Below are 24,788 nucleotides of genomic sequence, written 5' to 3'. Positions count from 1 at the left end.
TATTTTTTATTACTCCAACGATTATAAAATAAATACAGGGAGAGTACTCTCCACTCATATCAATTATAGTTATGTTTATGTTATTTATATTATATAATATATTTTTATTAATAATATAAATAAATATAATGTATATTTGAGAGTTGAACTCAAAGGTTATAATTGAAACATTTCAACATTAACCACAAAACCAATATTATATTTTTTTTTAATTTTTTTAAATGTATTTGAATAATTTATAAGCAAAAAATAAATAAAAATATTTATCAAAAATTCAAAACTCAAATTGAGATTTACCTCTTTTGTCTCATTTTATAATTTCGGTCTCCAATCACTACAATCTTATTATCTCAGTATCTCACAATTATATTCCTCCAACCATACTATAGAACATCATACGTTGGAGGTGTTATTTATCATGACTAACCTGACGTTATAGGCATTGTGGGCGATTAAGATACATCCATTGACACAAAGGGTAACGATTTGTTATTATGGAGTCTGTGTAGTTATAAGTTGGGCCAATTATGGGATAAAGGATATGACAAACTATATAGTCCTTATTAATTCTTGGGCCTATTATGTTAAGTAGAAAAAATCTTCCACTTGGACTATGATACGAGTTGGTGTCCCTAATGGCAGAGATAAACTAGGATTATTTAATAATTATTAATATTTAAAAGGAGTATGAGTGGAGCAAGATGTCATAACAAAGAAGAAGAATTGCAGTTGCCCAACATGAGTGAAAGTGTTATCAGGGAGTATAGCATCTTCATTGAGTCGCTTGTTTGATATTAATGGTAAACATAGAGTGTTAACCAACCTAACATAGTTTGGATCTAACTTGTCTTATGAGACTTTTGACTTGCCACATGTGCTTCTTCATGTCTAACGTAATGTCAACCTATATTAAGATTGATGTTAGGCAAGTTTTGTAATGAGGTCCTTCCAATATTCAAGTCACTTCGATACCGGTAAGAGATAAAATACATACATAATTGTACCTTGATTTATAGCCAATTTTTCCTAACTACTTATGACTAGGACAAATATTTTGAGTAACAAAAAAATATTTAAATATTTTTTATATTCAAAATTTACCATATATATGTGTGATAAATTAAAAAAAAAAATTATTTTTTCTTGACTAGAGTCTTAATTTTCATTTATTATTATTGGACGCCTATTATTTATTATAAAATAAAATTATTCGTAGCCTTTGTCCTTTATTGTTACCTCTGTTCCATGCTTTCTTCTTGCTCTCTCATTATCTTTTGTTTCATTCTCAATTTTGCCACCCCCACTATCAATTGAAGTGCCATCATCTAGACATCATTGTCGACCTTGACTCTCTCATTGCCGTTACCCTCTTCATCCGTATGGTCTCCCTCTCTCTCTCTTATGTTTTAATGTTCTTACCCTCTCCTTTGTCATTCGTGTCGTCTCCCATTCCTTCACTCTCTCCACCTATCAACGAAGATGGTGATGAGGGCAAGGGTGCATGGGCAAGGATGAGGATGAGGGACATGTGAGTGAAGACGACATCGAGTATGAATAAAGATGACAACAAGAAAGTGTGAACGAAGATATCAACAAGAGAATATGAGTGAGACCATTAACAATAAAACAAAAATACACATAGGCGATAGAGTGGAGGTAATGATCAATGAAACAAAAGTTAAAGGCAATTTCATCTTTTTAAAATATGGATATTTCATGAAAATAAATAAAAAAAGTTTTAATCAAGATGAAAAAGAATCAGGAGGTTTTTTTTTTTTCCCTCTCTCTCTCTCTCTCTATATATATATATATATATATAACTGACACGTGGCTTTTTCGCTTCGAGGAACCAATTCTGATGCCACCCACTAAATCGATTGCCACAACTCTCGATCGGTAACAAGCAGGCATCTGCGTCACGAAGCCACGTTGCATCACATGATATCAGCGACTAAAATAAATCTTACTCGAACAACATGGTCAATTTGAATTCTGTATTCAATTTTATTTTATTCTATTAATAAAAAGAAAAAAACAAATAGACCAAAAGCAAAAAAAGGCAAAAAGGAAGCAAATCAGAAAGCAGGTGGGAAGTATTTATGTTGCAATAACAATAGTGCATTGAAACCATCTCCCTCCTCTAGTCGCGTCCGTCCATCTCCTGTCTCCCTCGCTCCTTCTTGGGAGTTGGGACCATAAGCAGAGCCTTCTTCCCCCCAACGACCATTGTAGTGAATGTACCATTCAACCATTACTCCCCCAACCACTGATCTGGGAAAGCTGATAGAAAAGGAAGGGGGGAGAAAACAGCGAACACCATCGAGAATTTGGGTTGGCTCCCGGTGGTAAACGAGGCTCTTCGCTTACAGGTGAGGGGGAATGCCACTCTAGCTGGAGGATGGGCGGCTGCTTCAGCAGTAGTACCAAAACGCAGGAGGCGAAGGCGGCGGCACGCACCACCACCCCTCGCTACCCCGCGGGGGCGAGCTTACCACCTCTGCCAGAGGCCGATGTCGAGGAGACGGTGAAAGAGGTCCTCTCCGAGACTCCCAGACCGCCGAGGCAAACCCCATTGCCAATTAGGGCAGATCAGGTGGCCACTCCGAAGGAGGTGGAGATCAACGACGAGGCTGTTCCTCTCGCAGACCACAGCAGCAACGGCTGCGACACCAGATGCGAGGACGCCTCCGAGGTCTGCAGCATCAGCGCGAAGAGCGAGACTCTATCGGGCCCCACCACTCCGGCGGAGAAGCGACGAGCAGCTGCGACGGAGACCGGAAGGAGGGCGGCGAGGGATGACCGCTCGCCGGTCAAGTACCAGAAAAAGCGCTCCGTTTCCAGCGAGTTCGCCTGCAGACGGGACCGGAGCGTGGCTGTTGGCTGCGGCAGCGGGAGATCCTCCCCGTCGCCGGCAAGGCGGAGGTCCGAACACGCGGCCATCGGTAGGACGAACTCCGCCAGAGAGGCCAGCGCTCGGGCCACGCGAGATCCAGGCGAGAGATCCAACAGGCGCTCGGTGTCCCCGGCGGCGGAACGAGCGGCGGAGTTGCGGCAGAGAGGGGGACAATGCAGGGCGCCGGCGGCAGCGACGGCTAGGGTAAAAGGGTCGATGAAGCAGATCTCGGCGGACGAGGGAGAAAGGAGATTCTGCGGGCAGCGTGAGGGCACGGTAGATGGCGGCGTGGTGGTATCCGAAGGAGAGCAGCCGGAGTCGCTGGAGAACCCCCTCGTCTCCCTGGAGTGCTTCATCTTCCTCTAATCCAGAGAAGAATTAAAAGACATAGGAAGCTTCTCTTCTTCATCACATCCGCAGATCATCATCATCATCATCATCATCATCGTGCTCGAAGGTATCACCAAGTCTAACTGGAACTGTTTGTCTTTTCTTTCTCCATGAGACAAGCTCAGCTTTCTCCTTGTCATTAAAAGCTCTTTAACTGAAACAATGTTTATTTCGTTAAGAATTACATACGCATATTAAGTACAAGTGCTGATGTGGTACAACTGAATAAAGTTATGTACTGCAAAGGCATTGAAGTTTGAAGCGGCGTGCATATATAAATCGCATTCATGCACCGACTGGCGCCAATACATAGCTGTGTCCTTCAAACAAAGTCCTGTTTGAGCATGCATCACTGTCAGATAGGCGACAGTAACATGGCAGGCATGTGATGCTGTTGTGCTCTGCCATATCATTATCACATCACATGAGACACATTAGCAAAAGAGTGATAATTTTACCGCACCATCATATTACATCTGCAATTCTTTCTAAATTAGCATTTCCTCATAAATCGAGTGCAGAAATTAGTTTTATTACTCATAAAACAGACGGAAAAGACTTGTCCAGATCAATTGAGACGTGTGAGCTCAGACTATTGGATACCTGTGGGCTGACTCCAGACCACATACTCGGCTCATTTCCCACATGTGGCGCACCCAACGATCCACCTCTTCTCGTAATGGATGACCATAATTTTCTTCTCTGAATCTGCTGCGTGTGGGTCCTCTCGATTTGGTGAGTAATAGGGGAACCACAAAAAATATGAAATTTGCTGAATGGTCGAGCGGGAGGTTACGTTACATGAGTTTGACTCGGATAAAATGTATGGCCGAGGCAAAATTAGGTCTTCCACCACATAAAAAAGGGGAATAATAGATGTGGAACAGGTATTTTGCAGGAAGCTGTGTTATAGACTCCATCGAGAAGGTGGACAATGAAGACTCCACAGTGAGAGTTCATCCAGCCGCACAGACGAATGGCCAGGAAGTGGCCGTTCAAGATTCTCTCGCGGCCACGAATGGCCATGTTTGTTTCTTGTGTAATAAATATGGAGAAATCATCTTAACGGTGGTTGGGGGTGATCGGATGGACGGATAGGCCACATTGAATCTGATATGGAGTTTGTACTTATACGGTCCTCAAAATAATATATATAATAAAAAAATAAATATGCTACTGTTTTTTCCTTTTTTTGGGATAATCATATGCACAATAATTATTAATCTTAATAAATAAAGATCGGGTGGTCGTCGCCTTCGAGCTAACGGAGACGATATAAGCTCGCCCCCCTTTTCCTTGCGATCCCTCTCGGATCGATCCTCCGATCTCTCAGCCCTTTCTTCCGAGAGCGAATCCCTTCATCCATCTTATCCATCGATGGCTGCCGTCAACAGCATCGGCTCCCAGATGCTGTTCCTACCCCGTTCCTCGTCGTCGAGGCCCAACAACCACAGCCAGAACTACAGATCTGGGTGGCAGCTCTTCCACTCTCTGCCCTTGTACACCGTATCTTCCACCGGAAAATTGAAAAGGGATCGAGCCTCCTCCGTGATCGTGTCGGTGGCGACCGAGGACCTGGACGTCATCCCTGTGCAGAGTAGCGACTCCACGGACCAGCAGGACGGACTGATCCCCATGGTGGGCAGAGAGCAGCAAGAGGAGGAGAATTCTCTTCAAGGGCCTAGTAGTCCTGTTGGGGGATTTGCCCTGGAGAGCGGTGGTGGGGTCATGGGTGGCGGCAGCAGTGGTGGCGTAGGGTTCTCGTCCTCTTCGGCTGCTGTTATAGGAGAGGAAGACATGAATAAGCTGGTCGATCGGGCGATCAACGCCGCAATCGTGCTTGCAGCGGGGACCTTCGCCATCACCAAGCTGCTCACTATCGATAGCGAGTATTGGCATGTGGGTGAAGTACCTCTTCTCAATTTTTCTGAAATTTTGTTTTATTTCTTTGTTCTCGATGGAACTTTGTTTTAATCTGTCAAAAAAACCAGTTCTAAGTAATTTCTTCTTTTTGGCTTTGTGTAATTTCCTTATAGAAATATACCTCGTGCAGGTTCGGACGACATATCGAGAACCCTTGCAAATTGTTTAGGATTATAACACATAGTCAGTTTCAGTGATGGAGATAACGTTCTGCTTATATGCTTGTCTAAGGAAACCAACATAGCAAAATTGGGAAGGGTTGCAATGGATCTACTACAATGATTTGAATGGGAGTAGTAAAAAGGCTTGGGAATTTTTTTGTATATTTAGCAATTAGGATTGCAATAGCCAACTAAAATTAATGAAATACCTCTTGATTTTTGTTACTATACAATTTTGATTTTTTGGTTTTTTGTGACTTCTCATTGATTTAGAATTTTTTATAGTTAGTAATTGAATCAACAATATATGGGTGACAAGTGAATTTTTACTTGCTATTGCTTCTCATTCTGAAGAAGACTATGATTTTTAAATTTTAAGTGCTCTGAAAAATTGTTTGTTCCTCAAAATAGACAACCACAAGAAATTTCGAGTAACACATTGCATCAGTAGCTTTATAGCATGCACCAAGCACTACTTTGGTACATTCTAGATTGGTGCCTTCTTTTTGACCGTTGCTTTGTCCCTAGTTTGACACTCAAGAAACAATCACCTGATGCAGCTAGTTTTTTGCTTACTTATTTAGCAAAACAAATGTTCTTCAAGTAAAAGAGAAGCTTGCTCTTGTAACTTTTTGGGAGTCAGACAGGATGCTGTAGGTAGTAGATGCTGTGAAGAATATGTCATTGTTCAAACTTGGATCTTAATATTTTGCTTTCTTGGCAGTTATTCCAAATGCTATTTTTTAAGCAAGAACTCCATGGTATAGGTGCTTGTGGAGTCATCAACATTAATCATCATGTGCTCAATAAGTATTTTTTCCATCAATCAAAGAACTATTCAGTAAATGCAATATGCTGGTAGCTCGGTGGCACTTAACACCAGCGACTACAGTTTTCATTATAATATTGTGCATGCTGGTACCTATATGACAAAAGGTATATATGTTCATTAAACAGTAGACAATATGCTACTTAAGATACAAATTATTAAATAAAACAAAACAGAAAGTTGATTTATTATCAGATAGAAATGCCAAATATCCCGCTTTGTTTGGAGAGAATATGTAGCTATGCTATTATACTTGTTGATTGTTCTTGATGTCGTCTTCGTTTGCTTTGTTGTTGAAGTTATTATTTTGATATTTGGAGTTATTTTGAGACATTTAGTAGATAGTCTTGAGTCTTGACATTTTAAGTTATCTTGAGATGTTTATTAGATATTCTTGTTAGTGTTGCCAGGAATCTTTCTTTAATGCAATACTTAACAAAACATAATTATATAGTATGATCTACTACCCTCAGTAGTTTGCATTGTATTAATGGTAGCTAATTCCTAGTTGTAAAGCTCATGGTCTCATCTTATTTTGTTGATCCATCTCAGGGTTGGACGCTATATGAGATTCTTAGGTATGCACCTCAGCATAACTGGACTGCTTATGAGGAAGCTTTGAAAACAAATCCTGTTCTGGCCAAGATGATGATAAGTGGTATTGTTTATTCTCTGGGGGATTGGATTGCCCAGGTGAATGTCATCCCGAATTCCCAATTAATGAATAGATATTTTGAGTTGTATGGGCCCTTATTTACATTAGCTTGCTTTTTGATCCAGTGCTATGAAGGAAAGCCATTATTTGATTTTGACCGTGCCCGTATGTTCAGATCTGGACTTGTAGGATTTTCTCTGCATGGGTCACTTTCTCACTATTATTACCACTTCTGTGAGGTTGTTAACTTCTAATGTTCTCTGGCACTTGTCGCTGCATTTTCATTTCTGCTTGTTTTCAATAGTCTGTTAACCTGAATTGGTGCTGCTATGTTTCAGGCTCTTTTCCCTTTCCAGGACTGGTGGACTGTACCTGCTAAGGTTGTGTTTGATCAGACTGCATGGTCCGCTATATGGAATAGCATCTATTACGTAGTATTGGGCATCTTGCGTCTCGAATCACCAGCAAATATATTCACTGAATTGAGGGCTACGTTTTGGCCAATGCTAACAGTAAGGACTTCTCTCTTCAGTAGTAAACGTAATAATTACTATTTTTGAAATCTTTAGAAAACAGAGGTTTTTTCTTTGAGATGAGGAACTCAATTGGTTTCCCCATTAGTAAAATTTTCAACTTAGGTCAACACTTGCACTGAATGGTGTATGCAACAGCTGTTGAGTTTTGTGTGACCAATCACTGATGGTAATCTTTAAATCCTTAGTTGCTTGGCACCCTTAAGCTTGGGCCGACAGACTTAGGATCAAGTGACTGCTTTTTTGGAACTAGTGTAAAATATTCTTGTCACCCTCAATTCACCTCACTGATTTGGTACTGGTAAATGTTTTGAGAATGTCTTGAACTTTATCATCGTCAAACGGTTCGTTCAAAATTGTGGGAGAAACAAGTCGTAACATCATCTTTGTGCAGTATATTTCGTGTTTGTTATGACAATTTAGTTCATGTTATTTAGATCCAATGGAGATGAAAATCTTTGGTTAACTTCTTCAATTGTCTTGGCTTAACAGGCAGGGTGGAAGCTATGGCCTTTTGCCCACTTGATTACCTATGGTGTTATCCCAGTTGAACAGAGACTTCTATGGGTCGATTGCGTGGAGTTGATATGGGTGACAATACTTTCAACGTAAGCATCAGTGTTCTGCTTAACATGTTTAATACCATGTTTCTTCTTCTTGTTAATGGTCATGACTTAGCATATATTTTTCTTGATATTCTAGTTATTCAAATGAGAAGTCTGAAGCAAGAAATTCTGATGCCACATTAGATTCAAATGTCAAATCAGTGTCTGCCGCCAGTGAGGTATTGCAATCTATAGTTTCTTCGAAGCTTGTTGAAGTCATCATACGGATGGTCAGGGGATACTTCTGAATGCTTTTAATCTTTCCCATATAATATTTGCAGGAATCAACCAAATAATTCATACAAGCTAGCTGTTGGACTGGCATGAAATATCGCTAATCGGAAATGTAACCGAAGCTGCATCAGGATCGTAAAACGCATGTACAAATTGTGTATGTGGTAGGTAAATCGATAGTACAGCCACATGGTGGGAAGATAGTGTTTGCTTTCCATGCTTGTAACCGGTGACACTAGTGCCGATTCTTGCATATGTTGCACAAGTTTTGCAATGGGTTCGATTTTTTTTCCAATTATTCTCTATCATTTATTATTTATTCACTTGCATGAATGCCGACTGAAGATGTTAAAAACCACCTTATTTATTGGCGATATAATCGCATATCTTCATATTTCTGTTTAAAAATCAGAGTGAACTGGTTGATTTATTCACTCCTGGTTTTCGTATAACATCATAAATCAAATAAAATCATTTGGTTTACATGATATTCTTAAACTTGCTCAAATGTCATATAATTCGATCTTTCTATTATTTCTTTCTAAAACATTCGTTTCCTTCGATTTTCTTATTCGGTTCTCTCCCTCCTCTTTTTCGCTTGTTGCTCCTCTCCCTTCAACCCTTCTTCATTCTTATTCTGATGGGATCTTCTCCCATTCGGTTCCTCTTTTTCCTATCAAGCTTCTTTAAGTACAAGTAAGGTTCTCTTTTTTAGCAGAACAAGAAAGTTTCTATCAAAGTCATTCTTCTCCTTCTGACAAGATCTTCCTCCTACAATGTTACTCTTTTTCCTCTCATACTTCTTTTATCTCTCATTTAGACTCTTTTGTTCACAATAAGAAAGAGAGTGTCAATATATTGATACAAATACAAGTATAGGAGAGATCAAGATATAAAAAATCATAATTCAATTAAGCTTATCATTCTAAATATAGTTATCATGATTGAATTGAAGAACGATTCGATCGAGCCTAAGATGATTAGATCTGACTGGATAAGTGGATTAATTGGTTGAACCGTATGCTTAATATAATATATATAATTTAGAATTATATATTAAATATAATACTAAAAAACAATTATTTTTAAACATAAATGGCCACAAAATATCAATCATACAAAATAAGTTAAAAAGAATATTTTGAAAAATAAATTATATTCGTCCAATATAATAGTTAGGAGAAGACCATATTTATATCTATAAACTAGATCTTACTTGACTAACCTTATCAAATAGACATACACGGTAGAGATAAGAAGGGCAGAGACTCGAGTAATAAACGCCGTGTTGGGATCCGAGCCCTCGGTAATCCCCTTCTTTGCCTCCCCCCCCCCCGCTGGTCCGTCGCCGTTAACATCTTACTTCTGTAACCGTCCATTCCCTTTTCCCACGCGGACCCACCCCACGTCACTCTCCATCGCGTTCCGCGTCACGTGGCTCTTCTCGTGCCGTCGGTCACCCTGCTCTTCTCGTGCTTGGAGGAAGAAGGCCCCGATGTCCTCCCTGCTTCCCATCTCGTAACTCCTTCCCTCGCCTACCTTCCTCTCTCTCTCTCTCTCTCTCTAGACTTCTGATTGATGGCAGCTGCGCCGCCGACTCTCCGGCTGCGGCCATCGCTTTTCTCTTTCCGTTTATCTCCTCCATATGTTTGCCCTCCCTTGATTCTGCCCCCTCCTTCGTCTCAACTTGTAAGAGCCCAAACTTTTGCTCTCGTGCCTCTCCGTAGTTGCCGTATAACACTAAATCAATTCTTCTCCGACCCGCCCCACCGACGATCGCCGCTCTCCGCCTCCTCGTCCGACACCGTACATCCCGTCGACAAGGTAATGGAACCTTTCCTTCTATTCTATGCAAAAGATAGGAAAATATGAGAAATCTTGGTCGTTACTTGAAGGAGAAAAGGAACTTTCCCCTTCAGGGATCCAAATTTCATGAATGGGACTCCATTAGCGCCAAGTTTGCCGGAGCTGCCAACGTCCCGTTCCTCCTCCTTCAGCTCCCCCAGATCGTCCTCAACGCCCGCAACCTTCTTTCCGGCAACAATGCGGCCCTCTTCGCCGTTCCTTGGCTGGTGAGTTTTGCGTCTCTTTCGTGAAAGCCTCTGTTTTTTGCCTGAATCCTTGAAATAACTGTTGAAGGGGATGCTTACGGGATTGCTGGGGAACCTGTCACTACTGTCCTACTTTGCGAAGAAGAAGGAGACTGAAGCCGTCGTCGTCCAGACTTTGGGGGTCGTTTCGACCTACGCGGTGATAGCACAGCTAGCCATGGCTGAAGCTATGCCGCTGCCCCAGTTTCTGGCGACTTCAATTGTCGTGGCTTCAGGGCTGATTTTGAACTGTTTGAATTACTTTGGTTGGCTTCACGAGGCAATCTGGAGCCCATGGGAGGATTTCATTACCATTGGTGGCCTCGCTGTTCTCCCTCAGGTGAGCCTCCAGCCTTTTGTTCCGCATGTTGGCACTCAAAATTTGGTGGTTTGATGACAATGGATGGAGTTGTAGGTCATGTGGTCAACGTTTGTCCCGTTGGTTCCTAACAGCATCTTGCCTGGGGCAGTCTCCTTCACTCTGGCTACTGCGATTGTCGCCATGGTGAGCTATGCACCTTAATTCTTCCTGTGCACTAGTCTTGAAGTTTTCTGAATCACATTTGGGTATTCAGTCTTAAAATCGTGTAGATATACTGCTGGATGATACCATATGAGAATAAATACCATAAAAATAAATTGGTTACCAAAATCATTCTCAATGTACTACAATGACTGTGATGAAAAAGAACTGCTCATGTACTATATGACAAAATAGTATATGAATAATATGGCGACACTTTTGCCGAATACTATGTGACTTTCGCCTGTTGCTGCGGTAAAGTAAAAAAGGCTTGTTCATTGTTATCTGTGTGAATTGTTTTAATCTTAATACTAAAATACTGTTTACCTTGAATAAATATATTAAGCATTGCTTTTATTTGCAACTTTGTTCTTCAGAATTTTGCATAAGATCATTATTTGTTGTTATATACATAATTAACGAGTTCTTGATGGTTGTGAACATGTTATATATACAACATAAAAAATTGATGAATAATGCATAATAGTTTAATACTTCATGGGGCTTTGAAGGAAGTGTATCTGTTTTATGAACTTATATATTTTATAACTCCAAGTTGCGCATTAGTATCAATGTTACTTTTGGAAATGTATAGCTTTCTTGTTTTTGTTGTTAGGATTTGTCTATTCTTCTTCCTTTCTATTAAGTACTCATCACTATAGAAAAGATCTCACCTACAGGTTTAGGGAAAGTCAATTTGTGTCTCTGCCTCAGGCATTCATATATGTACCTTTGCCGATTGTTAGCATTGGCTTAAGGACGATTATGATACTGAACTGTTTGATCATAAAAGTAGCATTTGTAATAGCATCATATACATATATATATATATATATATATATATATATATATATATATCTTGTTATTTACTGATTACTCCATTTTCTCGATATTTGGTTATGCTGTATTGGGTAATTGGGTTCTGCAATTAGAATCCAGTACAGACATACTTCTCGATGTTGCATTATACAAGCAACTTTAAAAATTTTCTTTCTTTAGAATCTGTCTTTCCTCACTTTATTAGGGACATTAATTTGTCCATCTTGGTTTTATGGTCAATAATGCATACAGGCACGAAGTGGCAAGCTTTCTGAGAAAGGGACAAAATTTGTAAGTTCAATGTCTGGATGGACTGCCACCCTGCTTTTTATGTGGATGCCCGTCGCACAAATGGTATCTAATATAATTACTTAGTCATTTATGTGTATCTATGGTTATATGGGATATTGAACTTATGATTGGTCTGATTTGCAGTGGACAAATTATCTCAATCCTGATAACATCAGAGGGTTATCGGCTTTCACAATGTTGCTTGCAATGATGGGAAATGGTCTGATGATTCCACGTGCTTTATTCATTCGTGATTTTATGTGGTAGGTTTATTTCTGATTCTGCTACCTGGCAAGCTTTTATGTTATGTACCATCTGAATAACAGGTTTATGATTTTTTGTAATATGTTTATCCCTGGGTCCTGTCACCTTGTAAGACTTTTATAGTTGGTAATTATTTGAATTACAGGTTTACTGGCTCAGCTTGGGCATCCTTTCTTCAGGGCTGGGGAAATCTATTCTGCATGTATTGGTAAGTTCCCATTGTTCTATATCTGATGAGTGATTTGAGACATTCTTTTGTCTGACAATTGAATCTTAACCTTTGGACTGTACTAGTTTCAATACGATCAGCAGGGAGTTTTTCTTTGGGACAACTATTGGATTGCTTCTTTGGATAGGTACTTTACTCTTTTTCAATATGCTTTAACACCAGCTTGAATCTTCTATCATATGTATTTAAATTGTTTTCCTTTGTTTCTTTGTTTTCAATTTAACAATTTTATGAGCTTCTTGTCATGGAGATACTCTAACTGCTGCACAAAATGCTTCCTGCAGAATCTGCTAGTAGATAAAGTCATAGTAGTTTTTTTAAAAATCTTTTTTTGTTCTTTCTTTGTATGTAAATATTATAAATATGGATGCCAATGGGGTGGGAAGGGGAGTGCTTCCTCCATCCCCTCTCGTCCCCATCTCGACCCCATTCTCCATTTAGATGAGGTAGGGGCAGGGGCAAGGATAGGGGAATCCTCATTTGGGGTGGAACCCGTAAGTTCTTCATATTTTCTTAATTAATCTATTTTATTTAAAATAAAATAAAATTATTATCAAGATTAATTAATAATACCAAAATTTACTAATAATAAAAATAATATTTGTGAAGTTTATTCGTCATAATAATATTCAAATACAAATATATCCAAATACAAATGATAATTTTTGTTGATACTATGTCATATGGTTCAATCGAACCAAATGGCTTGCAATTGACTTGCAATCGATTCAATCAAGGCTTAACCCAGTATAATTTGAATCAGGTGGGCAGCTAGCCTGCGCTTGGGTATGGACATCTTGACCCACATATTAACGGAGTGGGTACGGTGACAGGGTGGGGACTGCTCTATCCATTCGTGCTCCATAATAATGTGGATAATAAAAAATACCTATTATCTCTGTCCCATTAAGGACAGGTTCCCATGGGTACCCGTATCTACGGGTATAATTGACACTCGTAATAATTACAAAGTGTAGGATCGAACCCTTGGATAGCAAACAACTATTAGGTTAGTGGTAACTAAAATTGTAATATATAATCATATTATCCATTTGGATAAAACAACATGTTCAATATGATTTAAAAGCTAAACATAGCCAGAGTCATCGTTGATCGGGCGTAAAATAGTCTGCTGATCAGGTTTTCAGTTGTGACAGGGAGCTAGAACACCATTTTTCTGGATGACTGAGGAAGTAATGAAATATTCTAATTTCATAATTCTTTTCTCTTAGCAAATTAGTCATGACTCGTGTGTTTCTCTTTGATCAGGCATGGTCCTCTGGAGAGATGCTGTAGCCTATGGATACAGTTCACCTCTAAAATCCATAAAGGAGCTAATTTTTGCACACTGATGTTGTCATGGTGGTAGCAAGTTATGTTGTTACTATGTGGTTATTTGTAATCACCGTTTTCACCATGGATATACTTAATGCTGTTTTGGCCGCTTCAAAACGATAGGCAGAACATTCTATAAGATTATGAGTTACATATTGTTATCAATATACAGCTGCATTTGGCAAATATTGTCTAATCTATGGTTCAACCAATGATTTTATGAACTGTAGCTCGACCGAGGTTGATGATCAAATCGGTTAAACCGATGATTCTCTTTTATCAAAAACATCATGGAGGGAGCCCATCCCGTAAGGATTTTGCTTCCTTGTACTAAATCTCTATAATGAAAACTATGATCCTTGTTAGCATGTGACGACATTCTTCAAGGATTAAAATTAGTATGCTCATAAATTAAAATTAGTATGCAAGGAAAAGTAGAAGCGACTTTGATAAAATTTTGCTTAATAACAGTAATAAATATTTGACAACTCTTAATTAGGATGCGATTTTCTTAAAAGTTGTTTAAGAAATGGAATGTAATATGCTCGGAAGGGATCATTTATTTTCATTTGTATAGATTTTTATGCCATATCTATGGATACAAAAGTTATAAAGTATCCGTCCAAAATTTTATTTTTTTAAATTAATATTATGTATATTTTAAAAAAATTAACAAACTATTGAGATGAAATATATGAAAGGATGATTATATTTAAGGAATCCTTTTTAAATTGCCCAAATAGTCCTATTAGAGAAAAATGTTAATGTCTTGATTAGTTCGACGTAAGAATGTCCAAAGTGTCTCTAAGGTAAAAATATCATGTTTCCGAGATGATATGTTGAGGTGAAAATATCATGCTTCTAAGGTGTTTGTTATCTATATAAAAATCGAGGTTGAGAGAAATTTTTCGACATGATCCCTTTGATGCGTAAATTTAATATCCCTAAATATGAATTCAAATAGTTCGTTAAAAAGAAAGAACTAGTCGTACTTATACCTTCAAGCATATAATAAATTTTACCTTTTGTCATAAATAAAGAGAAGTGAGTTTATGATTATCTCATTTCCTTACGCTTTGAATATTTATACCAAGATAGATTCTTTATTAAATACCTTTGGTAAGATCTGCATTCATTGAAACCAATTCCAAATATAAAAAAAAAAAAAAAAAAATTCATGTCATGTTGATTAAATCCATCATACGATTCCATGTCACATAATAAAACACACTCAATCACAAAGTATTATTTTCAAAACCAACCATCTCAGTCTCTCTTTCCATTTCCAAATATTTACCCATTCAGTTCACATTAATTAATTCTGTGATGCACGTTTTCTTATCGTTGACCGACATAAATAAATGATAAAGTGAGATGAACAATTTTGGAAGAAGCCATGATGATTCTCTCTCTACCAAAAATCTATCAGCTCATTAATTGCTAATTCGAGCATAATTTGCTTTTGAAACCGCCCAAGACTTGACAGCCTCGCTAATGTTGGCATCGTAAATGCACATGAATGCTATCTTTGTGGGTCGAATGTGACCGCATGACTTCATGTCTCATTCATCATTTTTTGACATGGTAATTATGATACAATTATGAGCACAAAATAGACACCTTAAAGGTAGTGTCATTATTTCGAGAGCCATAGTAGCTTATACACTTAATTGTTGGTATAGAAGGCACAAAATGAAGAGAGATATCATTCGAGACAGGAGCTGTCGGTATGACAATTGATCGTATGAAGGAAGAAATTGAATGCCCATTTGAATCATGCTTTAAAGTTTTGAAGTTCTTTTTATTTTTATTTTCTATGTGAGAGATACTTTTGTTTTACGCTTCAATTCAGAATGCATTACGTGAGAATTCATATTTCATGAATATGAAACATAATGAATATAAAATAGTACTAGTATATTAGAATGTAAATGATAGACCCCAAATATCTCTTTTTTTTTACACTTTACTCCATAAGCTCAGTGTAGGAAGTATTTACATTATATTCATTGTATCCATTATACGCGAAACAATTAATATTTATCATAATCTCACGCGTAAATTTTATTGCTAAAACATCAACCGAAAATTTTTGAAAATGTTAGGTTTCTGATTGAATATCATCTTTGTTTATTGAAAATAAATCTACATTATTTCAAAAACTTTGAAAGAGAAGCAGAAAGTTGGGGGCTAGTTTTTCATGTATATTATGCTATACTATAATACTATATTATATTTGCTAAAATATAACTATATTCTTTCAAGAAATTTAAAGAAGAAGCATAAAGTTAGGGCTTAGTTTTTCTTTATACTATACTATACTATACTATACTATACTATACTATCATGAAAAAACCAAAAAGTTTTAAAAGGCACCTTAGAGGTGACTCCTCCTTATGCAAAACTTTCATAAGTATCTTCGATTCAATTGCAATAAATATGATACCTTTCACGCCAAAATTCTTATTAGTTCATTGTATCTATAATTTTCATTTTTTGCTATCATAAATTTCGTGAGTCATGAACTTAACTCATCCAAGAATTTTCTCTTCAAAAAGGTCAACTATACTATAATACATTATACTTGGTTATTTCTAGAATATTGGACAGCTGATATGCACACTTATTATCTTAAAGTGAATGTGATAATTCTGTGCCCAAAAAATTATCTACTAATAAAAAAATATTTTAAAAATTAATGACAAGCCAACTTGGATGCAAAACTTCCATTAGTGTCTGTGATTCATTTATAATAAATATGATACTTTTTTAGACTAACATTCATGCCTAAATTCTTATTAGTTCATTGTATCTATAACTTTCATTTACAGTCCCCCTTCTCATTTTGTTCGATCATAAATTTTGTGAATCACTAAGGAGAGAGTTTTTTTTTCTTTTTCTTTAAAACAAATCAAAAGATTTTATTTTCTTGTTTTTAATTTAGAAAATATAAAGATATGATCGAGTATTAAAATAATGATTTATGCATACACATATTTCTGTTAAAAGCCAATCTCATGCGTTTCTTCTTCCTGAGAAGAAAGGAGGGATCAAACGGCGGCACGAATTTTGATGCGTTTCCGGTGGACGCCACCGAGTCGGATAAGGATACGCATATCCTCGGTGTTATGGAAAGAGACTGGCCTTCCCGTTCCGACCCATGCAGCGATCGCTCCCCCCACCCCCTGCCCCCGCTTTCCACCGTGAAACGGCAGGTGATCTGTCCCTCCGGATTCTTTCCCCAGTTCAGTTTCGCACAGCTGGTGCTTCATTATCTCCGACGATTCCCTTTCCCCTCCCTATAAATACCCCCACGCCATCTCGGTTCGCTGCATTCTTCCTCCTCTTCGCTTCTTCTTCTACTACTTCACCATGAAGCCCATTGCCTTGGCCCTCTTTCTTGCTGCTGTCGCCGCTGTGGCGGCCGCCGATGGCTTCCGTGTCGACCTCATCCATCGTGACTCGCCCCGGTCCCCTCTGTATGATCCTTCATCGACCGCCTACGACCGCGTGAGAGCAGCGGCCAAGCGCTCCGCCCTCCGCCCATCGCGCGTTGCACGTGCTGGTGCTGGCCTCACCGCTTCCGGTGGATCCTCCATCGAGGCCCCTGTCGTTCCCGACTCCGCTGAGTACCTCATGGAGGTCGAGCTCGGTACCCCCAAGTTTAAGGTCATCGCCATCGTCGACACCGGCAGCGACCTCATCTGGGCCAACTGCAAGCCTTGCACTGAATGCTACGAGCAGACACCGCCGCTCTTCGACCCCAAGGATTCTTCCACCTACCTCGACCTCGCATGCGATTCGCAGCAGTGCGACGAGCTTCCCGTGTCGGGCTGCAGCAGCGACTCCAAGTGCCAGTACCAGTACTCCTACGGAGACCAATCGCAGGTCGTCGGCAATCTGGCGAGCGAGACCTTCACCTTCGCCACCACCGGCTCGGAAACGATCTCCATCCGCAAGATCACCTTCGGGTGCTCTCATCAGAGCAGCGGCACCTTCAGCAACAGGACCGGTGGGCTCGTGGGACTTGCTGCCGGGCAGCTCTCCCTCGTCTCCCAGCTCGGTTCCTCCATCTACGCCAAGTTCTCCTACTGCTTGGTTCCCTTTTCGCAGACGTCCGCCACCAGCAAGCTAGTTTTCGGCGATGGTCCCGCCCTCTCCGGAAGGAACGTCTTGTCCACGCCCCTCACCGTACAAGAATCTTTCTACTATCTAACTCTCAACGGGATCAGCGTCGGCAACACAAATATCTCGGCGACCTCTCCAACTGCTTCCGGATCACCAAACATTATCATCGATTCCGGCACGACACTGAACATTCTTTCCCCCGACGTGGTAGGCGAACTGGCAAAAGCAGTGAAAGACGTAGTGGATCTCCCGGTCCCCAACGACCCCGACCTTTCCTCCTTCGCAGCGTGCTTCGACGTCAGTGGTTCTCGCGACTACAAGTTTCCGGACATCACCTACAACTTCGAGGGGGCACCATTGAAGCTGAGCCCGATGAACACCTTCATAGAGGTTGCGCCGGACGTGGTGTGCCTGGCGGTGTATAGCTCCGCTGATGTCCAGATCTTCGGTAACGTTGCGCAGCAGAACCTTCATGTTGAGTACAATCTGGGGACGAGCCAGCTCTCCTTCGCTCATGTCGACTGCACCGACTTCTAAGCCCACCTCTACGTTCGTCTCTGTCTTTCTGTGTGTATGTAAACTGTTCTTGTTGTCATTCCTTATGTCGGATATCGTTCTGTTCTTGTTTGTGCTTTGATTTTGTGAATAAGATCGCTGGACTCCGTCCAGACTCGATTCGATTATATATCTAATGATATATAAATCTTGAATTGTCCATGAAGATCTATGGGTTTGATGATATGCAGGAAGTTCTTTTTGTGCTTTACTTCTTACATGCACTTTCCATCTCAAAATAGGAGGATTACTTAGAAAACCGAGCTCTTGCGAAGATGAGAAGGGTAAGGCTTGCATGAAAAGCTCTGTAGCTTTTCCTGTGGCAAATAGAAAAGATGACCTAAACAGCTGATCTCTTCAATGGAAAATGATGTCGATAGATACTTATCATCACTTATCATCTCTTCAATGGAAAATGTAAACGTAATATTACTTATCATCACCCAATTATAAAATATCTTAACTAAGAGGGCTCATATTCATGAACCCTCTTTGCTTGAATGCAAGTCCTTCGTGCATTGTTCGCCATCGATAGCATCGTTAGTCACTCACATGATTCAAATTTGACTAAGTTGAGTCGATTACAAATCAAATCATAAACCCCATTGGTTCTATCAAACCAAATGATACAGTATCAATAAATATTAATATATATTTATATTTATATTAAATATTTTTATGATACATAAACTTTATAAATATTATCCTTATTACTTATAAATTTAGGAATTATTAATTAACTTTGATAATAGTTTTTTTTAAGATATAATCAATTAATTAAAAAATTATGAAGAACTCATCAATCTTAAATAGGGATTCTCAATCCATATCCTATCTTGTCTAAATGGGGAATGAAATATAGAAGAGAGCCGTGATGAGGATGAGGATAACGAAGCACTCCTCATCTGGCCTTAACATTGCCATCGATGCATATCGGTCTCATTAGATCATCGATATTTATCACAAATAATAATTTTATATAAAATGTTAGGTTTTTTTTATTGAATATCACCTCATTAAGAAAAATTTGAAAGAGGAGTAGAAAGTTAGGGGCTCATTTTTTCTCCTTCAAAGTATAAAAACATATACTAAATAGGAAAATAGAAGACTCACTCCTCTTCAACTATTTGAACCCATATTTAGGAACCTCATATTACTAACTTAAGAGGGGTCGAAGCAGAAGATCCCCCATTGTTGACCACTTGTGTAGGTCCTCGACACGTTTAAGAAGTACCTCGGGATAAGGTTGAATGCTCCTATGCATGGACAAGCCATACCTTGAGACGACCCCAAGCTCCCTTCAGCAGATAAGCCACATCTCAAGATGACCGTAAGACCTTCACCATGAGCTAGCAACACATTAGGAGTCTACTTGCCATCTCAACCTCCCGTTTGGGTTGCACCCTCGCCCCTGAGTGGCCCCTTTGGGTGGATATTCGCATTCGGGATTGAATTACGCCAAGTTGGCTCACCAGCCAATGGCACCAATGTAATAATATTTTGACTTAGGACAAAATGTGACTTATTATATTGGCGTTATAAGGGCCTGAATGTTACAAGAACATCTATCTACGACTCCTCCCAATAAACACTCCAACAAGGAGGCATACCCTCTGGCACTCAACTCCTTTGAACAATGACACTTTTCCCCTAACCTTTTTTTAGTGGGAAGATGCCTATATCTTAAAGTAAACTCCGGAATCACCCCGAGAGGAGATACCCCCGACTCGAGGTACCATGGCTAAGTGCCAAGCCACTTCTAAGGTTAGATGAGGTTGATCCTTCCACCTAAGGGAGTTCTTCCAACTCCCTAAAATAGAACTCTTCGATGAGGCTTCACCCAAGAGGGAACTCATCACCTTGAGATTATAAAAGATAAAGCTCTACCTTGAGCGTAATACATCAACGAAAAGGATTATGTCCTTAAAGCATCACCTCAACTAAAAGGCTCATAACATAATAGCACATGAAGAAAGAAAATTTTATTAAAAGTAGGAGGCTTGTATTAGTGCGACGCTTACAATCAAGGGCTCACATCCGAAAGATGCAAATTGAAACTCTTCATAAATGATTAAAAAAGAAAAGAAAAGATGCTGAAGTATTCAATCAGAAGAGGAGGATGAGTCAAGGCTATCATCAAAAGAGACATGTGCTTCAAGGATGTCGAGATCTTCGGTCTGCAGAGTGAATGATTCCTCATCGACACACATTCCCGGGTACTTGGTCTTAAAGCACCCTAAAGTAATAAGTTACCTATATCGATACAAAGTCCTTCTCGATCTTAGCAAGCCCCACCCAGTCGAGGAGCTCTCCCACACCTTCATATCCTTAGTCATCCCCTCGTAATAAGCCATAAGAGGGTCCATAGAGGGCTAGTTGACCATATTAAAAGACATGAATGACCTAGATGATAAGAGCATAGCCTATGAAGAGATTAGGGCCCAAGAGACCCTAGCCGACATGAAGGGTCAATGCACATATCTTCACAAGACAGCCCCTCAGCAGCGCGTCCCCCATCTTGCACAGGCCCATTAAGAGAAACCTTGATGGGGGAGAATAGTCCTCATAGCCTCCTGTCTCAAGGTAGGGCACTTGTGGCAAAGAAACTGTCTTCACGACACACTTGCGCCTCTTCAATGCCTATACCAAGTCCCCACGACCCTGGTAGGATGGGCCACCACCCCCAAAAGGCGTTGGAGCCCATGATTATGTAGACCACTCTTGCCTGACCTAAGACTCTCACTCAACCTTCCATGACCTCGAAAGCTCAACAGGGGATACTGGAAGACCACGACTATCGGGATCCATACTTGTAAAAAAAAAAGCTCGAGTAGCACAAACGATAGTAAATAACAAAAACTAAAACATGAGATATGTGGGAGCATTATGGTCAGGGTACTAAATAAAGTACCTCCCGATAGCCGAAGGAGCACAATAAGACTCCTCGCCTCTTGCAAAACAACGACGACGCATATTCGCCTTTAATGACACAAAATCCCATCGTCACTTTTAGAAACAACTACGACAAGATTCAAACTCCATAGCCCTATAATCAAAAGCTAACTAAATCATGCCATATTAAAAATAACTCAATGTGCTAAGACAGAAGATGAAGTCAGAGGATCCACTCATTGACCCTCGAGACCTCGATAAGGCCCCTCCCCCCTAGATGGAATAACTAATCAAGGTATTTCAAAAATGACCTAACCCATTACTATAGTCAAACTCCCTACAGCGATCGAACCAAGCCACTACAATAGATCCACACTCCCGCTATGATAGGGCCCCAAACCAATGCTCTCTCTCGAAAGCAAAGAAGAAGAGGTCATGCATGCTCTCTTGAAGGCGAAGGAGGAGAGCTCGTGTGCCCTATTTCAAAGGTAAAGGATGAGAGCCCGTGCACCCTCTCGCAAAGGTGAAGGAGGAGAGTTCATGCACTCTCTCCCATAGGCGAAGGAGGAAATCCCATGTGCCCTCTCCCAAAGGCGATGAAGGAGATCTTATGTGCCATCTCTTAAAGGTGAAGGAGGAGAGTCTATGTGCCATATCCTGAAGGCGAAGAAAGAGAGCTCATGAGCCCTCTCCTGAAGGCAAAGGAGGAAAGCCCATCTCTCGAAGATAAAGGAGGCGGAGGCAAAATCCACAATGACAGACTCCTACTCCTGTAATGACGACCGAGACAAAATATGCAATAGCAGACTCCTACTCTTTTAAAGATGGTCGAGGCAAAATCCACAACGGTAGACTCTTACTCTCGTAATGACGATCGAGGCAAAATCCGCAATAGCTTCAACAATGACGGTTAAGGCAAAATCCGCAATGACGGACTCCCACTCCCACAACGATGGTCAATAGCAAAACCCACTATGGTGAATGAATAGAACCGTTGTGACAGTGGACAAATAGGCTCGCTAAGATAGATAAACAGACCTGCTATGGTGGATGAATATATTCGCTATGACGAATAAATAAAAATCATTACACAATCGCGAAACTTGATATCGACAAAACCAAATGATCAAACGATGTGCCTCGAACACCCTATCGAAGCCATGAAGTATGCCTTCCACAAGGGATAAATGATAAGAAATTTATCAATAATTGACATGCAATCATCACGTGACATATAAGTCACGTGGCGAAAAAGATAATCATAAGCTTTCTTGTTTATTATAAGGAAATACAAACTTTCTTCTAATTCATTATAGCAAGGAAGATAATCACAAATTGTTTATTATAAGGAAAGTAATTTCCTTTATGATAAGGAATGACATCATAAACTAAATTTCTTATTAGTTTATTGTATCTATATTTTTATTTATAGTCTCCCTTTTCATTTTGCTCATCATAAATTTGAACCTATCCCATCTATAGAGAGTCCTTTTTTTTTTAAATAGTCAAAATATTTTCTTGCTTCTAATTTAAAAAATATAAAGATATGATCAAGTATTAAAAGAATGATTTATCCAAACACATACAAAATTTCTATTTCTATTAAAAGCCAATCGACCTGGAAATTAACATAATCTCATGTGTTTCTTCTTCCTCATAACAAAGGGACCAACCGGTTCAATTTGAAGGTTCAAACGGCAGCACGAATTTTGATGTGTTTCCGGTGGACGCCACCGGGTCAGACAAGGATATGCATATCCTCGGTGTCATGGAAAGATACTGGCCTTCCCGTTCCGACCCTTCCGTTCCATTCAGCGACCGCCGCGCGCCGCCCACCGGGAAACAGTAGGTGATCTGTCCCTCCGGATTCTTTCCCCAAATCAGTTTCGGACAGCTCTTGCTTCATTATCTCCGACGATTCCCTTTCCCCTCCCTAAAAATACCCCACACCATCTCAGTTCGCTGCATTCTTCCTCTTCTCTTCTTCTTCTTCTTCACCATGAAGCCCATTGCCTTTGCCATCTTTCTTGCTGCTGTCGCCGCGGGGGCTGCCGCAGATGGCTTCCGTGTCGACCTCATCCATCGTGACTCGCCCCGGTCCCCGCTGTATGATCCTTCATCTACCGCCTTCGACCGCGTGAGAGCAGCGGCCGAGCGCTCCGCCCTCCGCTCATCGCGCGTTGCACGTGCCGGCCTCGCCGCTTCCGGTGATACCTCCATCGAGGCCCAAGTCCTTCCCGACCTCACCGAGTACCTCATCGAGGTCGAGCTTGGTACCCCCAAGTTTAAGGTCGTCGCCATCGTCGACACCGGCAGCGACCTCATCTGGGCCAACTGCAAGCCTTGCACTCAATGCTACGAGCAGACACCGCTGCTCTTCGACCCCAAGGATTCTTCCACCTACCGCGACCTCGCATGCGATTCGCGGCCATGCAAGGAGCTTCCCGTGTCGGGCTGCAGCAGCAACTCCAAGTGCCAGTACCAGTACATCTACGGAGACGGATCGCAAGTCGTCGGCAATCTGGCGAGCGAGACCTTCACCTTCACCACCACCGGCTCGAACACGATCGCCATCCCCAATATCACCTTCGGATGCTCTCATCAGAGCGGCGGCATCTTCAGCAAGAGGACGGGTGGGCTCGTGGGACTTGCACCCGGGCAGCTCTCCCTCGTCTCCCAGCTCGGTTCCTCCATCGACGGCAAGTTCTCCTACTGCTTGGTTCCCTTGTCGCAGACTTCCGCCACCAGCAAACTAGTTTTCGGCGATGGTTCCGGCGCCTCCGGAAGTGACGTCTTGACCACGCCCCTCACCATACAAGATTCTTTCTACTATCTAACTCTCAACGGGATCAGCGTCGGCGACACAAATATCTCGGCGACCTCTCCTACTACTTCCGGATCACCAAACATCATCATCGACTCCGGCACGACGCTGAACATTCTTTCGCCCGAAATGGCATACGAACTGGGAAAAGCAGTGAAAGACATAGTGAATCTCCCGGTCGCCAACGATCCCGAACTTTCCACCTACGCAGCGTGCTTCCACGTCAAAGGTTCTCGCGACTACAAGTTTCCCGACATCACCTACAACTTCGAGGGGGCGCCATTGAAGCTGGGCCCGTTGAACACCTTCCTAGAGGTGGCGCAGGACGTGGTGTGCCTGGCGGCGTCTAGCTCCGCTGATCTCCAGATCTTCGGCAACGTTGCGCAGCAGAACCTCCATGTTGAGTACGATCTGGGGGCGAACGAGCTCTCCTTCGCTCACGTCGACTGCACCGACTTCTAAGCCCACCTCATCGTTGAATGTAGATGTAATTATAACTATAGATGTATGACGTAAATGTAGATTAATAAAATGTAAGCCTGCGATATATCTTAGGAAGCGTCATTGGGCCGCCCGGTAAGTTCAGAACGAGACAGGCCAAGTGACAGATATGTG

The 24,788-nt window shown here is 40.8% G+C and overlaps 5 protein-coding genes across 6 annotated transcripts; all 5 read left to right on the top strand.

Annotated features, from left to right (window-relative positions):
- Nucleotides 1–2,398: 2,398 nt before the first annotated feature.
- Nucleotides 2,399–3,259, top strand: LOC135608824 (uncharacterized). Its single transcript, XM_065101871.1, has one exon. The coding sequence runs from the start codon at nucleotides 2,399–2,401 to the stop codon at nucleotides 3,257–3,259; it is 861 nt and encodes a 286-aa protein (XP_064957943.1).
- Nucleotides 3,260–4,542: 1,283 nt separating this feature from the next.
- Nucleotides 4,543–8,518, top strand: LOC135611135 (uncharacterized). The gene is made up of 7 exons (XM_065106480.1): nucleotides 4,543–5,182; nucleotides 6,749–6,889; nucleotides 6,977–7,090; nucleotides 7,190–7,363; nucleotides 7,877–7,992; nucleotides 8,087–8,168; nucleotides 8,271–8,518. The coding sequence occupies exons 1-7, from the start codon at nucleotides 4,661–4,663 to the stop codon at nucleotides 8,283–8,285; spliced, it is 1,164 nt and encodes a 387-aa protein (XP_064962552.1). The 5' UTR covers nucleotides 4,543–4,660; the 3' UTR covers nucleotides 8,286–8,518.
- A 1,165-nt stretch (nucleotides 8,519–9,683) lies between these two features.
- On the top strand, nucleotides 9,684–13,939 carry LOC103982558 (maltose excess protein 1-like, chloroplastic). Of its 2 annotated transcripts, none has more exons than XM_009399517.3 (9): nucleotides 9,684–10,047; nucleotides 10,119–10,295; nucleotides 10,363–10,653; nucleotides 10,729–10,818; nucleotides 11,908–12,009; nucleotides 12,091–12,209; nucleotides 12,356–12,418; nucleotides 12,505–12,566; nucleotides 13,709–13,939. In XM_009399517.3, exons 1-9 carry the CDS (start codon nucleotides 9,802–9,804, stop codon nucleotides 13,789–13,791), a joined length of 1,233 nt encoding a protein of 410 aa, XP_009397792.2. In that variant the 5' UTR covers nucleotides 9,684–9,801; the 3' UTR covers nucleotides 13,792–13,939. The 2 variants fall into 2 exon arrangements, with proteins under 2 accessions (XP_009397792.2, XP_009397793.2); XM_009399518.3 differs by having other exon boundaries at nucleotides 9,685–10,047; nucleotides 10,143–10,295.
- Nucleotides 13,940–17,146: 3,207 nt separating this feature from the next.
- LOC103983388 (aspartic proteinase CDR1-like) lies at nucleotides 17,147–18,439 on the top strand. The gene has a single exon (XM_009400605.3). The coding sequence runs from the start codon at nucleotides 17,147–17,149 to the stop codon at nucleotides 18,437–18,439; it is 1,293 nt and encodes a 430-aa protein (XP_009398880.2).
- A 4,909-nt stretch (nucleotides 18,440–23,348) lies between these two features.
- On the top strand, nucleotides 23,349–24,635 carry LOC103983389 (aspartic proteinase CDR1-like). The gene has a single exon (XM_009400606.2). The coding sequence runs from the start codon at nucleotides 23,349–23,351 to the stop codon at nucleotides 24,633–24,635; it is 1,287 nt and encodes a 428-aa protein (XP_009398881.2).
- Nucleotides 24,636–24,788: the final 153 nt, after the last annotated feature.

Source organism: Musa acuminata, chromosome BXJ2-4, assembly GCF_036884655.1.
Source record: "Musa acuminata AAA Group cultivar baxijiao chromosome BXJ2-4, Cavendish_Baxijiao_AAA, whole genome shotgun sequence".
Lineage (NCBI taxonomy): Eukaryota > Viridiplantae > Streptophyta > Magnoliopsida > Zingiberales > Musaceae > Musa > Musa acuminata.
Note: the sequence above shows the minus strand (reverse complement) of the source record. Positions and strands in the feature narration are given on the sequence as shown.

Coding starts and splice junctions, on each gene's coding strand:
- LOC135608824 (XM_065101871.1), top strand. CDS start 2,399: ATGGGCGGCTGCTTCAGCAGTAGTACCAAAACGCAGGAGGCGAAGGCG.
- LOC135611135 (XM_065106480.1), top strand. CDS start 4,661: ATGGCTGCCGTCAACAGCATCGGCTCCCAGATGCTGTTCCTACCCCGT. Junction 7,091..7,189: donor ATTATTACCACTTCTGTGAG/GTTGTTAACTTC, acceptor GCTATGTTTCAG/GCTCTTTTCCCTTTCCAGGA. Junction 7,993..8,086: donor TGGGTGACAATACTTTCAAC/GTAAGCATCAGT, acceptor TTGATATTCTAG/TTATTCAAATGAGAAGTCTG.
- LOC103982558 (XM_009399517.3), top strand. CDS start 9,802: ATGGCAGCTGCGCCGCCGACTCTCCGGCTGCGGCCATCGCTTTTCTCT. Junction 12,419..12,504: donor AATCTATTCTGCATGTATTG/GTAAGTTCCCAT, acceptor GGACTGTACTAG/TTTCAATACGATCAGCAGGG. Junction 12,567..13,708: donor TGGATTGCTTCTTTGGATAG/GTACTTTACTCT, acceptor CTCTTTGATCAG/GCATGGTCCTCTGGAGAGAT.
- LOC103983388 (XM_009400605.3), top strand. CDS start 17,147: ATGAAGCCCATTGCCTTGGCCCTCTTTCTTGCTGCTGTCGCCGCTGTG.
- LOC103983389 (XM_009400606.2), top strand. CDS start 23,349: ATGAAGCCCATTGCCTTTGCCATCTTTCTTGCTGCTGTCGCCGCGGGG.